Genomic DNA, 12,609 nt, shown 5'->3' on the forward strand with positions numbered 1-12,609 from the left:
AGAATCGCTTGAACCCAGGAGGCGGAGGTTGCAGTGAGCCAAGATTGCGCTGCTGCACTCCAGGCTGGTGACAGAGCAAGACACTGTCTTAAAAAAAAAAAAAAAAAAAAAAAAAAAAGACTGCACTGTTTTTGGAGTTATGTCTTGATAAAATAGAAATCATATTGTGAGTCATTAACACCCTGGTGAGAGTCATCTAAGATTCCCTTTTCTGCTCAGACCTTTTAGCTGAAGTTGGTCATGAGAGATGGGTAAGGAGGAAAAGGGTCGGAGCAAGCATTCTTGGACTGCACCGTTTCTTGTGATACCCTGGCACAGTGTGAATGTCAATCTAAATGGAGAACTCTCTGCATGTTCCTCTGTATTCCCTTTGTCACCAATACAGTACCGATTTCCCAGGCAGAGCCCCAGGAGGGCTGGACTGAAGGACCTGGAGGTAACAGAAAATGTCTGGCTTTGGATTTCAGGTCAAGTTCTGCTGGTGACTTGCTGTGTAAGATCAGACGAGTCAGTTCACCTCTCTGCACTTCAGTGACCTCATTTGTAAAAGGCTAGTTTGGACTAGATTAATGATTTTCTTTAGGTTTTGCAATTTTTTTTGGTTTTAACATTATATTCTTCCTCCATTTTTATTCAAGTATAATTGATAAAAATTGTGTATATTTACAGCGTTCAATGTGATGTTTTGATAGATGCATATGTTGTGAGGTGACTAAATAGTTAATTAACATTTCCATCACCTCACATACTTATTTTGTGTGTGGTAAGAACGTTTAAGATCTATAATTGTGTTTACAAGAGGTGAGAAAGAATAAGGAGGGCGGGATAGCCAAGGATCGGCTAACAGGTTAACAGATACGAGTACATGGCTGAGTGTAATCGTTCACACACTAGTGTGATCCTAGCACTCTGGGAGGCTGAGATGGGAGGATCACTTGAGGCCAGGAGGCCAGGAGTTCAAGACCAGCCTGGGCAACATAGGAGATGTCTACAAAAACTTTAAAAATTAGCTAGGCATGGTGGTGCATACCTGTGATCCCAGCTACTCAAGCCCAAACTGAAGGACAAAATCAATCAATCAACCACAACTTTTCACATTTTGTGACTGTGACCAAGGACGGAATTATATTGTATTGTTATCAATGTTACGCTTCCTGATTTTGACATTGTATTATGGTTACATAAAAAAATGTTCTGGAAATAACACTGAAATATTTGGGAGTAAATGGGCACATCTCCAACTTAACCTCAAGTGGAACAGAAAAATGTTGGGTGTGTTATATATATATATATAAAAAGAATATGATAAAGCAATTGGGGCAAAATGTGATTGGTAAACCTGGGTATTCTTTGTACTATTCTTGCAACTTCTCTGCTTGAAATTATACAAATATTAAGTTATAAAATACATTACAAATGTCTGCTTTATCTGCTTGACAGAAGTAGATACGCAAGAATCACTCTAAGGCTAGCGCTTTGCCCTTCCTGGCTGTCTTGAGACAGGTTCTCACTTTGTCACCTAGATTGTAGTGCAAGTAGCATGATCCCAGCTCACTGCAACCTCCACCTCCAAAGCTTAGGCCCCCGCCGCCTGCCCCCCGAGTAGCTGGACTACACTTGTGCACCACCATGCCCAGCTAATTTTCTACCCTTTTTTTTTTGGTAGAAAGGTCTTGCTATGTTGCCCAAGCTGGCCTCCAACTGAGGCTCAAGCAATCCCTCCCTCCCGTCTCCCGAAGTGCTGGGATTATAGGTGTGAGCCACCATTGCCCTGCCCGTTATCTTGGCCACATGTCCAGCTAAGCTTGGCCTTGCAACAGCTCCTTCTCCCACTGGAGAAACACGAAGCCCACAACATTCCTCATATCCAAGGGCATAAACCAACCAAGGGCAGCCCAGCTTCTGTGACACACACACACACACAGCCCACAACGTTCCTCATATGCAAGGGCATGAACCAAGGGCAGCCCAGCTTCTGATGCATGCACGCGCACACGCAGACGCAGTTTAACTCACGGCCTCCAGAGTCCATGCGCTGAGTCCAGGGTAGTCTACACAGGCTGCAGTGGGTGAGCTCTGCCTCGGGTTAGGCTGAAGCATGTTATCACTGATCTTCCCGCACATTTGTTGAGATCTTATATTCTAGGCACTGAACTCAACATTGAAGAGACACAAAGACACCATTCATCACACCTCCCCACTGACACAAATTCCTACCCTAATACACGTGATAATCCTGTTACCACCTTCTCAAGGAGGGCAAGTTGGCCCAAATTGTATGCACCCAGGAGGAGGTGAAAATCAAAGACCCAGGGAAGCAGGGTGGAGCTGTCAGCAAAGCAGCTTTCCAGGCTCACATTGCAGACCACTCCCCACAGTTCCAGGCTTGCCCTTGCTCCCTTATTAAAAACTCCGGTGAACCCACTCTCCACAGACCAGATGAAGGAGCACCCAAGTCCCAGGCAAGTGCCAGCTGATGTGTCATCTTGGGAGCTCCTGCCTTTTCCCACACACAACTGCAAAGATGACACAGGCAAGGCTGTTGTCCCAGGTTTATTGAAAATAATACAGCATTGATTCAAACAGGTCCCCGAGGTGTTTTGAAATTCATCCCAACTGTAGGCTGAGTGACCTGCAGGTTGGACAGACTGCCAAAATCCTGGAACAAGAAAATGGATTCAGTGTGAGCAGTTACTGGTGACATGTGAGTGGACCCCAGAAGAAACAGAAAGCCTTCTTGCCCCTAGAGCCACAGCACTCTCAAGGGGACTAGGGGACCTGACGGACCATGTACTCTAAGAACCACCAGGGACCTCAATGCTTCCACACCTACCTGACCATGTGGCACCCCCACTTACAACTCCATCTATGACTTTTAGCCAACATACCATGCCGTTTTTCCTCCATGTTTTCACAACCCCTTCCTGTCAATCACTCTGAAACACCATTTCTCAATCTTGGCAATGTAGACATCCTGGGATGGACATTCTTTGTATGGGGGTTGTCGTGTGCATTGCAGAAAGTTTATCAAGTTCCTTGGCCTCTACCCATTAGAATTTAGCAGGTATCCCCTTGCTATGACAACCAAAAATGTATCTGGACGTTACCAAATGTCTTTTAAGGCAGAATTCTATCCCTTTGAGAATACACAGTGCTACTTTTCAGGACCAGCCCCAGGTAAGACCTATCACTAATCTAATCAAATTGGGGGTGGGGGGGGGGGGTACACAAGACACCAAGCAGAAGGGGGGGAGGCAAGAGCAGACCCTGCCCTCACACAAGCTCAGGCTGGTGGGCGGGGCAAGAAGCCAAAGGGCCCAACTTGTTCATAGAACTTTCCTATTTGGTTCTCAAAAACCCATTTTAGTTTCAGCAAAAAAGCTGCATTCAGCACAGTGGTTATTTCAGGAGGAAAAGATCCACAGCAGGCTGTAGCTGTACTGGTGATGTTTTTCCGAAGCTAAGGTATACGGGAGTTCATTTTGCTATTATCTCTTTAATGTCTTAAAAATGTAATGGCCATAAAAATAGGAAAAATAAAGTTGTTCAAAATCAGCAACCGCCCACTGTATTTTGAAGCCCATGCTTTCACCCAAGTATGCAAAAGGACTAAAAATAAGCTACAGAAGAAACATCAAAGTGCAATGAAGATACTCGTGAACTACCTAAGTAGTGCCTTGTATGTATCTGGAAATGGACCACAGCTCATTTCTGAGCGGTGAGCATGGAGACACCAAAGAATGCCACTTCAGAAGAAAAGCAGGCAGAATAAGGACAGCCAGGGCCGACACAAGGTGGGGAGGTAGGGGGGCGGGGCGGGCAACTAAAAGCCAGCCATAAAACCAAGAACAGAACCAGCCATCTGAGAGGGAAAGGGTGTCCTGGAAGCCACTGGATTTCAGAATTATGATCTTGTGGTGAAAAACTCAATGCAAACAACTTTCGCTATACCCATTATGAAAGCAGTCCAGTTTATTGGCTAGAAGTTTAGATGGGATTTCCAACTTTGCTGCCACTTACTAGCTGGGTGCCCTTGGAGAATAAGAACTGCTGAATGGTTTTTGACCAGGGAAATACCATTTTAGGAACCCAGCAAACACTTACCAAAAGTTTCAGCATTTCCTTAGTGTCAGGATCTACTTCAATGATCTCCTGATCCAGGGCTGAGACCTAGAAGGGAAAGAGGTAGGCTGAAAATACCAATCTACGAGGTCATCACTCACCTCTCCTTTCCCCAGGCTCTTAAACATGGGGGAGGGGGGCAAACAAGGATATAGCATTCCTCTCACAGGGTGAGCAGTCTCTTACAGTATTATAGACCCCAACCACCGGTTCTTCTGCTCTTACCTTCCCATGCCCACATTACATCTACTCAGTATTCAGAACATTAAGTCTGTGTTTACATCAAAGAATACTATATTAGGGGCAAACAATCAAAACAAGTGACACAACAGCAGTCATCAAATCAACATTATGAAGGGCTCTCATTAACTATAGAGTAGACTTAACTGGTTGGAAAAGAGTAGAATGGAGGATAAAAAACTGACAGGGGCCTATGGGCACCTACAGCTGATTATGGAATGTATAAATAAAAGGTCTCAGATTCAGCTTAAGTCCCTTTGGAAGGCAGGAACCCACAGCTTTATCATTTGAGGATTAGCCAGAGGCCCCAATATCCAGAAAGTTTACCTCAGGTACATAATTGTCTCTCCTTTCTCTCTCCTCCTCCTGCAGCTTGATGGAGATACCTCTTACTGGGCCTCTCTGAATGCGCTTCATTAGATGCGTGACATAGCTATAAAGCACACATGGCCAAAGAGAACAGTGAGAAGATAGATCAGTTCCCAGCTGGTACCCAGCACGTGTGGATATCAGTACCCACTTTAATTCTTTTCCAGTGAGAAGGGAGAGGACTCACTATCCTGGGACCTCCTAAACACAGAACCCCCAATGGCCTGAGCATTCCTTCCCTTTGGTTTCTCATTCTATTCAAACTCTCCTTCATCGTGATCAAGACCGCCCTCCGCCATAGTTTCACTACCCTTCACGCCTTCATTTTTTTTCTTACACTTTCAAATTCACATAACTAAGCAATTATTACATTGACTTTGGCACTATTCCTCGGAGCCATATTCCTATAAATCTCTGGAACAGTAACTGCAACTGTTAAGAACACATTAAAAGTTGACACCCAGCCGGGCGCGGTGGCTCACGCCTGAGGTCAGTAGTTCCAGATCAGCCTGGCCAACACGGTTTAACCGCATCTCTACTAAAAGTACCAAAATTAGCAGGGGGTGGTGGCGCGCGCCTGTAATCCCAGCTACTCGGGAGGATGAGGCAGGAGAATCACTTGAACCCGGGAGGTGGAGGTTGCAGTGCGCCCAGATGGCGCCACTGCACTCCGGCCTGGAGGACACAGCAAGACTCTGTCTCAAGAAAAGAAAAAAAGTTGACACCTAAAAGCAACGTAGCTTCAAGGCAAGAGGTCTGACGATGGCTACCTTCGACCCAGTGTCACCGCGGCCAGTCATGACACAAGCCCAAGTTCACAACAGAAATCCTGCACACGCAAAGTTCTAGCCCTTCTCCGGGGCACTAGCGAGGCTCAGGCTAATGAAACCACCACGGCACCATCTCTTCCCGAGTCGGAGGGCGGCAGAACACACCAACAGGCGCGGGAGCCCCAACTCACCCTGCTATCTTGTTGCGGAGCTTCTTGCTAGGGATAATGGCGATCTCCTCGCACACGCGCTTGTTCGTGTGGAAGTCGTTGCCCAGGCGCGTGTAGTACTTTTCTATGATGACCCGGGCCGCCTTCTTCACGGTTTTGGTGCGAACGCGGCCCTGCGGGTGGAGAGGACAGGATCACTCACGAGCCATCGCAACCTTCTGGGAAGAGTGCGACGCCGAGCCCCAGCGGGAGTGGTTGGAGGCTGCCGGCTGCGCTGAGCCGGAGAGGGCCCGGTTGGGCAGTGCGGGCGCCGGGCTCAATGCGGAAGCCGCTGGCCCGCTGCGCTCCAGCCTGACAGGGCCCCGCGCCCGCCCGGTCCAGGGCCTCTCTTTGTGGGCTGGAGTCCACGGGAAACTCCAGATGGAGGACGATTGAAGAGGTTGGCGGCCTCGGGCCAAAATACCTACCATGTTGGCGGGTCCTTAGTGAAAGAGGAAACCGGAAGCACAAGCGAGGCCTATTAAAGCTTAGGCCAGAGAGCCGCTTCCGCCCGGCCCCGGGCGAGCGGAACCTACTTGGGAGCCACACAGCGGCCCCTGGCGGAGCGGGCCGGGAGCGGCGGCGGCGCGCCCCTCCGGAGGGCGGGTTATCTGTCCCGCCCCCGACAGCTCCTCCCTTTCCGCTTCCCGCCCCCGCTTGGTTGACCTGTTCGCTTCTCTCCCCTGATTTCTAATCGGACCGCCCGTGTGATGTGCTCTATCCGAGGAGCGGTCCATCTCTTCCACACATGCCAGGGAGAGGAGAGGCATCCGGTCCTCGGGAGGATCGAGAAAGGAAGGCGATCCAGGGTCGTGGAACAATGAGGAAGTCAGGGATGGCGGCCACCCAGACCCCCAGCCAGTCCGCGGGCCAAAGACTTGTAAGGCCTCACCAGGATACAGGGTGCGCCTGGGAGAGGCATATCTCATTTCCGGGTCTTTGCTCAAATGTCGCCTTATCAGAGGACTTTCCCTTCGAACTTAGGTATAACAACTCCCTCACTATTCCTGCTCTTGTATTTCCTAGCACTTGGCACGTGACTCGGCTTAGTTTTCTCATCTAGGGGTATCACCATGACAGTAAGGGTCTTTTTGTTTAGCCAATTCCCAGTGCTTGAATAGCGCCTAGCACGTAGCAATCTCTCCAATATTGAAATGAAGGGCCCAAGTCACCTGCAGAGCTCTCAACACTTCAGGCACCTTCTCCACCCACCGTCTTCAGGCTGTTCCTGCCATACCCATCCCCAAACCAGGGCCTTCGGAAGCCGCCAGCGCAAGCTGCCCTGATGAATCGCAGCCTAGGTAGGGCCCTGCCCCCTTCTTCCAACTCTGCTCCCTGGGCTGACCTAGGCCCCACACCTGACAGGGGAAGGCTGCTGGCCAGGCTGGATTAGTTAAGCAGCCCAGGGCTGTGCCTCATTCCGCAACGCACCTTGGGTACTCAGTCAGACTCTCAACTGATTGAGGATGGAACCTGAAGAACAGGAAGCCCTCACCCCAAAGGTAGCACTGGGGCAAAAGAAAAGGCCAGAATCTCAGAATTGCAGGAGCAAACTTCCAGTCAAGCTGCTGTCAGGCCCGAAGTGAAAGATCAGGCTTTTTCTGGCGAGATGGGGTCTTGCTCTGTTGCCCAGGCTGGAGTGCAATGGTGCCGTCTGAGCTCACTGCAACCTCAGCCTCCCAAGTTCAAGTGATTGTCCTGCCTCAGCCTCCCGAGTAGCTGGGATTACAGGTGAGTACCATCACGCCTACCACGCCTGGCTACTTTTTTTTTTTTTTTTTTAGCAGAGACAGGGTTTCGCCATGTTGGCCAGGCTGGTCTCCAACTCCTGACCCTCAGGTGATCTGCCCACCTAAATGGCCAGCCTTTTTGACACAGTCTTGCTCAGTTGCCTAAGATTTAGTGAAGTGATATGCTAATAGTTCACTGCTGCCTCAATTTCCTGTTCTCACATGATCCTCCTGCCTCAGTCTCCCCAGTAGCTGGAACTACAGGCACATACCACGATGTCCAGCTTTTTTTGTTGCCCAGGCTTCTTATGTTGCCCAGGCTGGTCTCAAACCCCTAGGGCTCAAGCAATCCTCCCTGCTGCAGCTTCCCACAGTGCTGAGATTATAAGCGTGAGCCACTGTGCCCAGTCTAGCCTCTCCTTTAGTGAGGAGACTCCCCCACCCTTCCCAAAAGTTCTTGCACCTCTTTCAGAAGAGACAGCTTCAGTATGCAGGGTTCCCTCTACCTCAACCTAAATTGGAGTTTCCCAAAGAATCAGTCCAACAGCTGGGCCTAGGCCAACTTGACTGAAAAACAATCAGTAGTACACCCTGTCACAAATCCTAGGAGCTCTAAGAAAGTTCAGTTGATAGGGTTCTCTGAACTGCAAAATCCCAATCACTTCCTCTCAGAAAGGAACTGGGTGATCATAGGTGGGCAGAAGAGGATGTGCGGCCTCCCAAGAAGTAATAGGCCAAGGCTTGCAGGAGAACCTGTGAACAAGTGGCTTCTACTGGCACGTGAGCAGCTGCGCCTCCAGCATTCTCCAAGCTGGGTCTGGAGGCTGCGAGGACCCCTGAGAAGCTAAGATGTGAGGACTTTTTGTATTTGGGCTAGAAGCACCCACCCACTGGAGAGGCATCTCCAAAATATAGCTGACCATGGAAGGGACCAAGAAGTACTCACAAGGCAGGTCTCCCACATGGTCACACCATTATCCTGCTCCAGGATCCCATCACAGAAAATCCAAGGAAACAAGCTGCGGCTGCGCCATTACCCTCTTATTCCCCTGTCAGCCCCTTGCTTCCAGACCTCAAACAGAGACAAAACCAGAACTCTGCTGCAACGTGTTTATTATGTGCCAAAAAAACTACACCACAGCTTACTCCACACATCTGTAGGAGAGTGCAGTCTTGCCTGCATATACTACAATGAGGTAGAGACTTCACACACAGCTTCACAAAACCCACAGAGTAGCTGGGATATGCAACAATGCAACATCAGCTCAGCAGGAAGGAGGGGTTATGACACTGGTTCTTTGGCACACAGCTTCCCTAGGAGGGGCAAGTAGTTTTTGTTTTTTCTATTTTAAAAAAAAAAAAAAAAAAAGGAAAGAAAGAAAAAAGTCAAGTTTTCAAATTCCAGTAGCATTTCAGTCAACTGCAACTGTTATCTCATAGGTTCCTCAAATTAAAGATATAAAGGAAGGGTACTTGCCCCCCTAAGAGAAAGGGCTCCTGTGAGCCTTCATCTGCCCTCACCAAAAAGCAGCCCTTTTTAGCTCAGTTACAAAAGAAAAAAGTCCTGTGACTTTGTGATTAAAAACTTCTATCAACCCCCCCCCCACATAAGTGCAACTTAAGGAGGTGCAATAAACCATTTAAAACTATATACAACAGCCGCTCAAACACCGTTTATCCGGTCCAGTTTCAAATAAAACAAAAAATTTTTTTCTTGGTTGCAAATGCCTTGATTTGCAACTGTGAGAAACAGTGACCAGCAGTCCCCCAGACACAAATTTGCTATAATGTTAAAAGCTGCCAGGAAAGAAAAAATCTCTTGTTCCAAACGACTTAAAAACTGTTTTAAGGAGTGTAAAAAGGAACCGGTAAAAACCCTCGAGCGTAAAATATGAAATATGATTTTGGTTTAAATGAAGAGCAAAGTCTCCTTGTTGTTTACAGTAAAAAACACCAGCTGAACACTCAGTTTATGCCGTTCAGGTGGGGGTTAAATAAATGGAAAGGCACTGTATGGCAACTGCAAGAATGAAACCAATGAGACCTGCGCATCATCACCATCAGTATTGCAAGGAATGTAAAAAAGCGCTTTTAATAAATAAACCTAGGTGTAGGCATCCGTGTCAATACTTTCTGGACACGTAGTTTTTGTTTTTTTTTTTTTGTTTTTTTTTTTGTTTGCTTTTCATCGGCAAAATGAGGAACTAAAATCTGGGAAAACTACAGAGTCGCTTGAAGGGTAAGCCAGAGAGTCCTTGCCCTTGGCACACCCCCAGAAAACAAAACCCGACAAAACTCATTGTGCATTAATTAGTGCAGAAACAAAGACAGATTCAGCAAGTGCAAAGGTGACTACAATTTTCCCTTGTCCTCGGGAAGCCAGCTCCCTGGTCGCCAGTGGCAGGTGGTGCAGGCTGCTTGCCTGACCTGCCAGCTTTGGGCGCCACAGGCCACTGGGCAAGGCCAGCTCCTCTAGCTGGAATCTCTGTTCTTCTGGTTCCGCATCAGGGGGCTGTGATGGCGCAGGCCCTCCATGCTGTGCCGCCAGTGCCAGCAGCTCCGGCAGAAGTACTTGAAGCAGACCTGGGTTGGGAGAACAAAACAAAGGATGCCATGCCTGTGTCAGCACCGGACACTGGAGCTGTGAGCTGCTTGCTCTGTTTGGAGAAGGGGTGGGAAACTCCTGATGGCCTCTGTGGGTTAGAAGAGATGGTTCCTAGGAGCACTCTCACCCCAACACAAAAGCCTGATTAACTATGGCAAACCCACCATCCTGCTTACAAGTCCCCTTAAACATGTTGAGTTCCTAGTATGTACAGAGCCCATGCTAGTTTCTCTTATCCCTTCTAACCATGACAGCTGCTCTCCTATTCCCCTGCCCTTCTCACCTCCTACTGAGTAGTTGTATCACATGGCGCTAACATGGAGAATGTATAAAGACACTGACTACAAATTCTAATGCTACGCAACATGCTGCCTTCTTCCCACTAAGTGAGGAGAGGTGACTGGGTTTCTCAGTCTAGTCCCATCTCTTGCTTGTTGTGTAACCTCAGGCAAGCCACTAATCTCTGAGCAATTATCTGACTATGAAGATTATCTATGAAAGATCCAGATCCAGAAAAGCCTGCTAGAAGAGGCTGATCAGAGAGATACTTGTTCTCAGGCTTTACCTAACAATCCAAACTTAATTTCAAACGGTCACTTGAGAGCCTCAGTTTAACCATGTACAGAGACTCCACATCTGAACAATGGCATCACTGCAAAAATTCTAAAAATAAAATTAAAAAAGCACCCCACTAAGCATGGATGGGACTAGGTGGTATCCTAAGATGCCCCTACCCTAATACAAACTTCCCCTAACACGTGACAAAGGATGCTGCTGACTAGCAGCACTAACACCGCTTGGATACTTGTTGGAAACATGGAATCTCAGGATCAGTGGAAACCCACCAAATCAGAATCTGCATTTAAACAAGATCCTCAGGTGATGTATCTGAAATTAAGGTTTGTGAAGCACTGCCAAACACATCCAGATCCATGCTCCACCATCCAGAAACAGTCAACAGAAAGCAGGCTCGCTGCTTTCTGCCTGTTGCTGACACCTGTGGGAACAGCCCAGGTGCAAATATCAAAGTAGTCTACTAGTTCAGATGTAAAGGAGGAGGCCCTTGAGTAGAAAAAAATAAGCTTAGAAGGCCTCAGGGTTAGAGCAGCTGAGCCTGGCTCCTAGGTACTGCTGAATACACCCAGGCAGGCTTCTATCATCTACAAATAGTGGCATACTGCATAGCAACATCCCAGGCAGAAAAAGGCCAAAGTATAAAGACTCAATTCAACATGTTTTCCCAAAAGTTCTGGGTCAAGCTATCCGAAGTGTGTCACTGGTCTGACCCTCAGCAAACCTTACTGCTCCTCCTCTATGCTTTCAGATACCACAAGGTATCTCAGAACTCCAACATACCATGTCATGATCTTGGCATAACAATTTTTAATTGAGGGCAGGGATGTCATAGACATCGGACCCACCTGATCTCGACAGAAGAAAGGACCAGGCTGAGAACTGCAGATATGACACAGAGAATCTTCCAAGTAAGGGTCAATCTGAACCTGCACAAAAGCAAAAGAAGATGATGAAGTGTCTCTTCTCACCAGGAGGATTGATAGGTTATAGAAGGGCACATTACTGGGCTATACACAGGAATGTGGGATATCTGAATAAAGGATATCTCTTTTTTTTTTTTTGAGACAGTCTTTCTCTGTCACTAGGTGCCAGGCTAGGGTACAGTGGCACAATCTCAGCTCATTGCAACCTCCGCCTCCCAGGTTCAAGCAATTCTCCTGCCTCAGCCTCCCGAGTAGCTGGGACTACAGGCACACACAACCACGCCCAGCTAATTTTTGTATTTCTTAGTAAAGAGGGGGTTTCACCATGTTGGCCAAGATGGTTTCAATCTCTTGACCTCGTGATCCGCCTGCCTTGGCCTCCCAAAGTGTTGGGATTACAGGAGTGAGCCACCACGCCTGGCCTAATATCTACCTGTTTTAAAGGAGGCTTGGAAAGAATTATGGGCCAGAAGTGCAGAAAGGGATTCTAGAGGACAGACTCATACACCATGCAGAGCCAGGCTGGATGCCTCCAGGATTCAGGCAATCACACATCTTAATGCCTGGTCTTCTCAGCAAACTGTACCTTAGCCCTCTATCAATTAGCAATACAGGCAAGTGTTGACAGGATTCCTGAAAGGTTGGCTAATGGGAAGTCAGGCTACTTAGCAATGTCAGAGAAACACCACAGTGAGGGAGGCACCCTACACACTGAAGAAACTCAACAGTCCCAGTTCCCTTCCTCCTGAGCCTACAAAGACCAAGCCCACTCCCAAACCCTAACCTCAGTGTTAATTCTCAGGAGTTTGGCTCACTTCCCTGAACACACCCAGCATAAACACAGCTTCAGGTCTCAGGGCCTGCCCTGGGTAGTAATCGCCCAAACCCCTCTTATATATCCCAGAGTAAGAGCATAAACCAGCCAACTGACCTTCTTTGTGAACTTGGTGGTTTTGATCTCAACAAAAGCAGCACTGACTGCTTTCAGGTAACTCCGTTGGTTATTGAAAGTCACACGACCAGATCCTAGGACAAGAGACACAAGCTTCCCTTCTAACCAAATTC

General features: G+C 47.9%; 2 protein-coding genes across 8 annotated transcripts in view; both read right to left on the reverse strand.

Annotated features, from left to right (window-relative positions):
- Positions 1 to 2,538: 2,538 nt before the first annotated feature.
- Positions 2,539 to 6,256, reverse strand: RPS17 (ribosomal protein S17). Its single transcript, XM_032264811.1, has 5 exons — positions 6,139 to 6,256; positions 5,693 to 5,844; positions 4,690 to 4,795; positions 4,105 to 4,170; positions 2,539 to 2,659 (listed from the first exon to the last, which is right to left on the reverse strand). Exons 1-5 carry the CDS (start codon positions 6,139 to 6,141, stop codon positions 2,579 to 2,581), a joined length of 408 nt encoding a protein of 135 aa, XP_032120702.1. The 5' UTR covers positions 6,142 to 6,256; the 3' UTR covers positions 2,539 to 2,578.
- A 2,280-nt stretch (positions 6,257 to 8,536) lies between these two features.
- CPEB1 (cytoplasmic polyadenylation element binding protein 1) overlaps positions 8,537 to 12,609 on the reverse strand; it is a 116,857-nt gene continuing 112,784 nt past the window's right edge. For 5 of the 7 annotated variants that reach the window (XM_032264804.1, XM_032264805.1, XM_032264808.1 and 2 more), the window contains 3 exons: positions 12,476 to 12,570; positions 11,467 to 11,547; positions 8,794 to 10,023 (listed from right to left, as the gene is read on the reverse strand). In XM_032264804.1, coding sequence (XP_032120695.1) covers positions 9,913 to 10,023; positions 11,467 to 11,547; positions 12,476 to 12,570 — 287 coding nt within the window. In that variant the 3' untranslated portion in view covers positions 8,794 to 9,912. Of the gene's footprint in view, positions 10,024 to 11,466; positions 11,548 to 12,475; positions 12,571 to 12,609 lie in introns of all 7 variants that reach the window. The other 2 variants (XM_032264807.1, XM_032264810.1) reach the window with 1 other exon arrangement.

Source organism: Sapajus apella, unplaced genomic scaffold (genome assembly GCF_009761245.1).
Source record: "Sapajus apella isolate SASKATOON/1434 unplaced genomic scaffold, GSC_monkey_1.0 scaffold147, whole genome shotgun sequence".
In the NCBI taxonomy this organism is placed as follows: domain Eukaryota; kingdom Metazoa; phylum Chordata; class Mammalia; order Primates; family Cebidae; genus Sapajus; species Sapajus apella.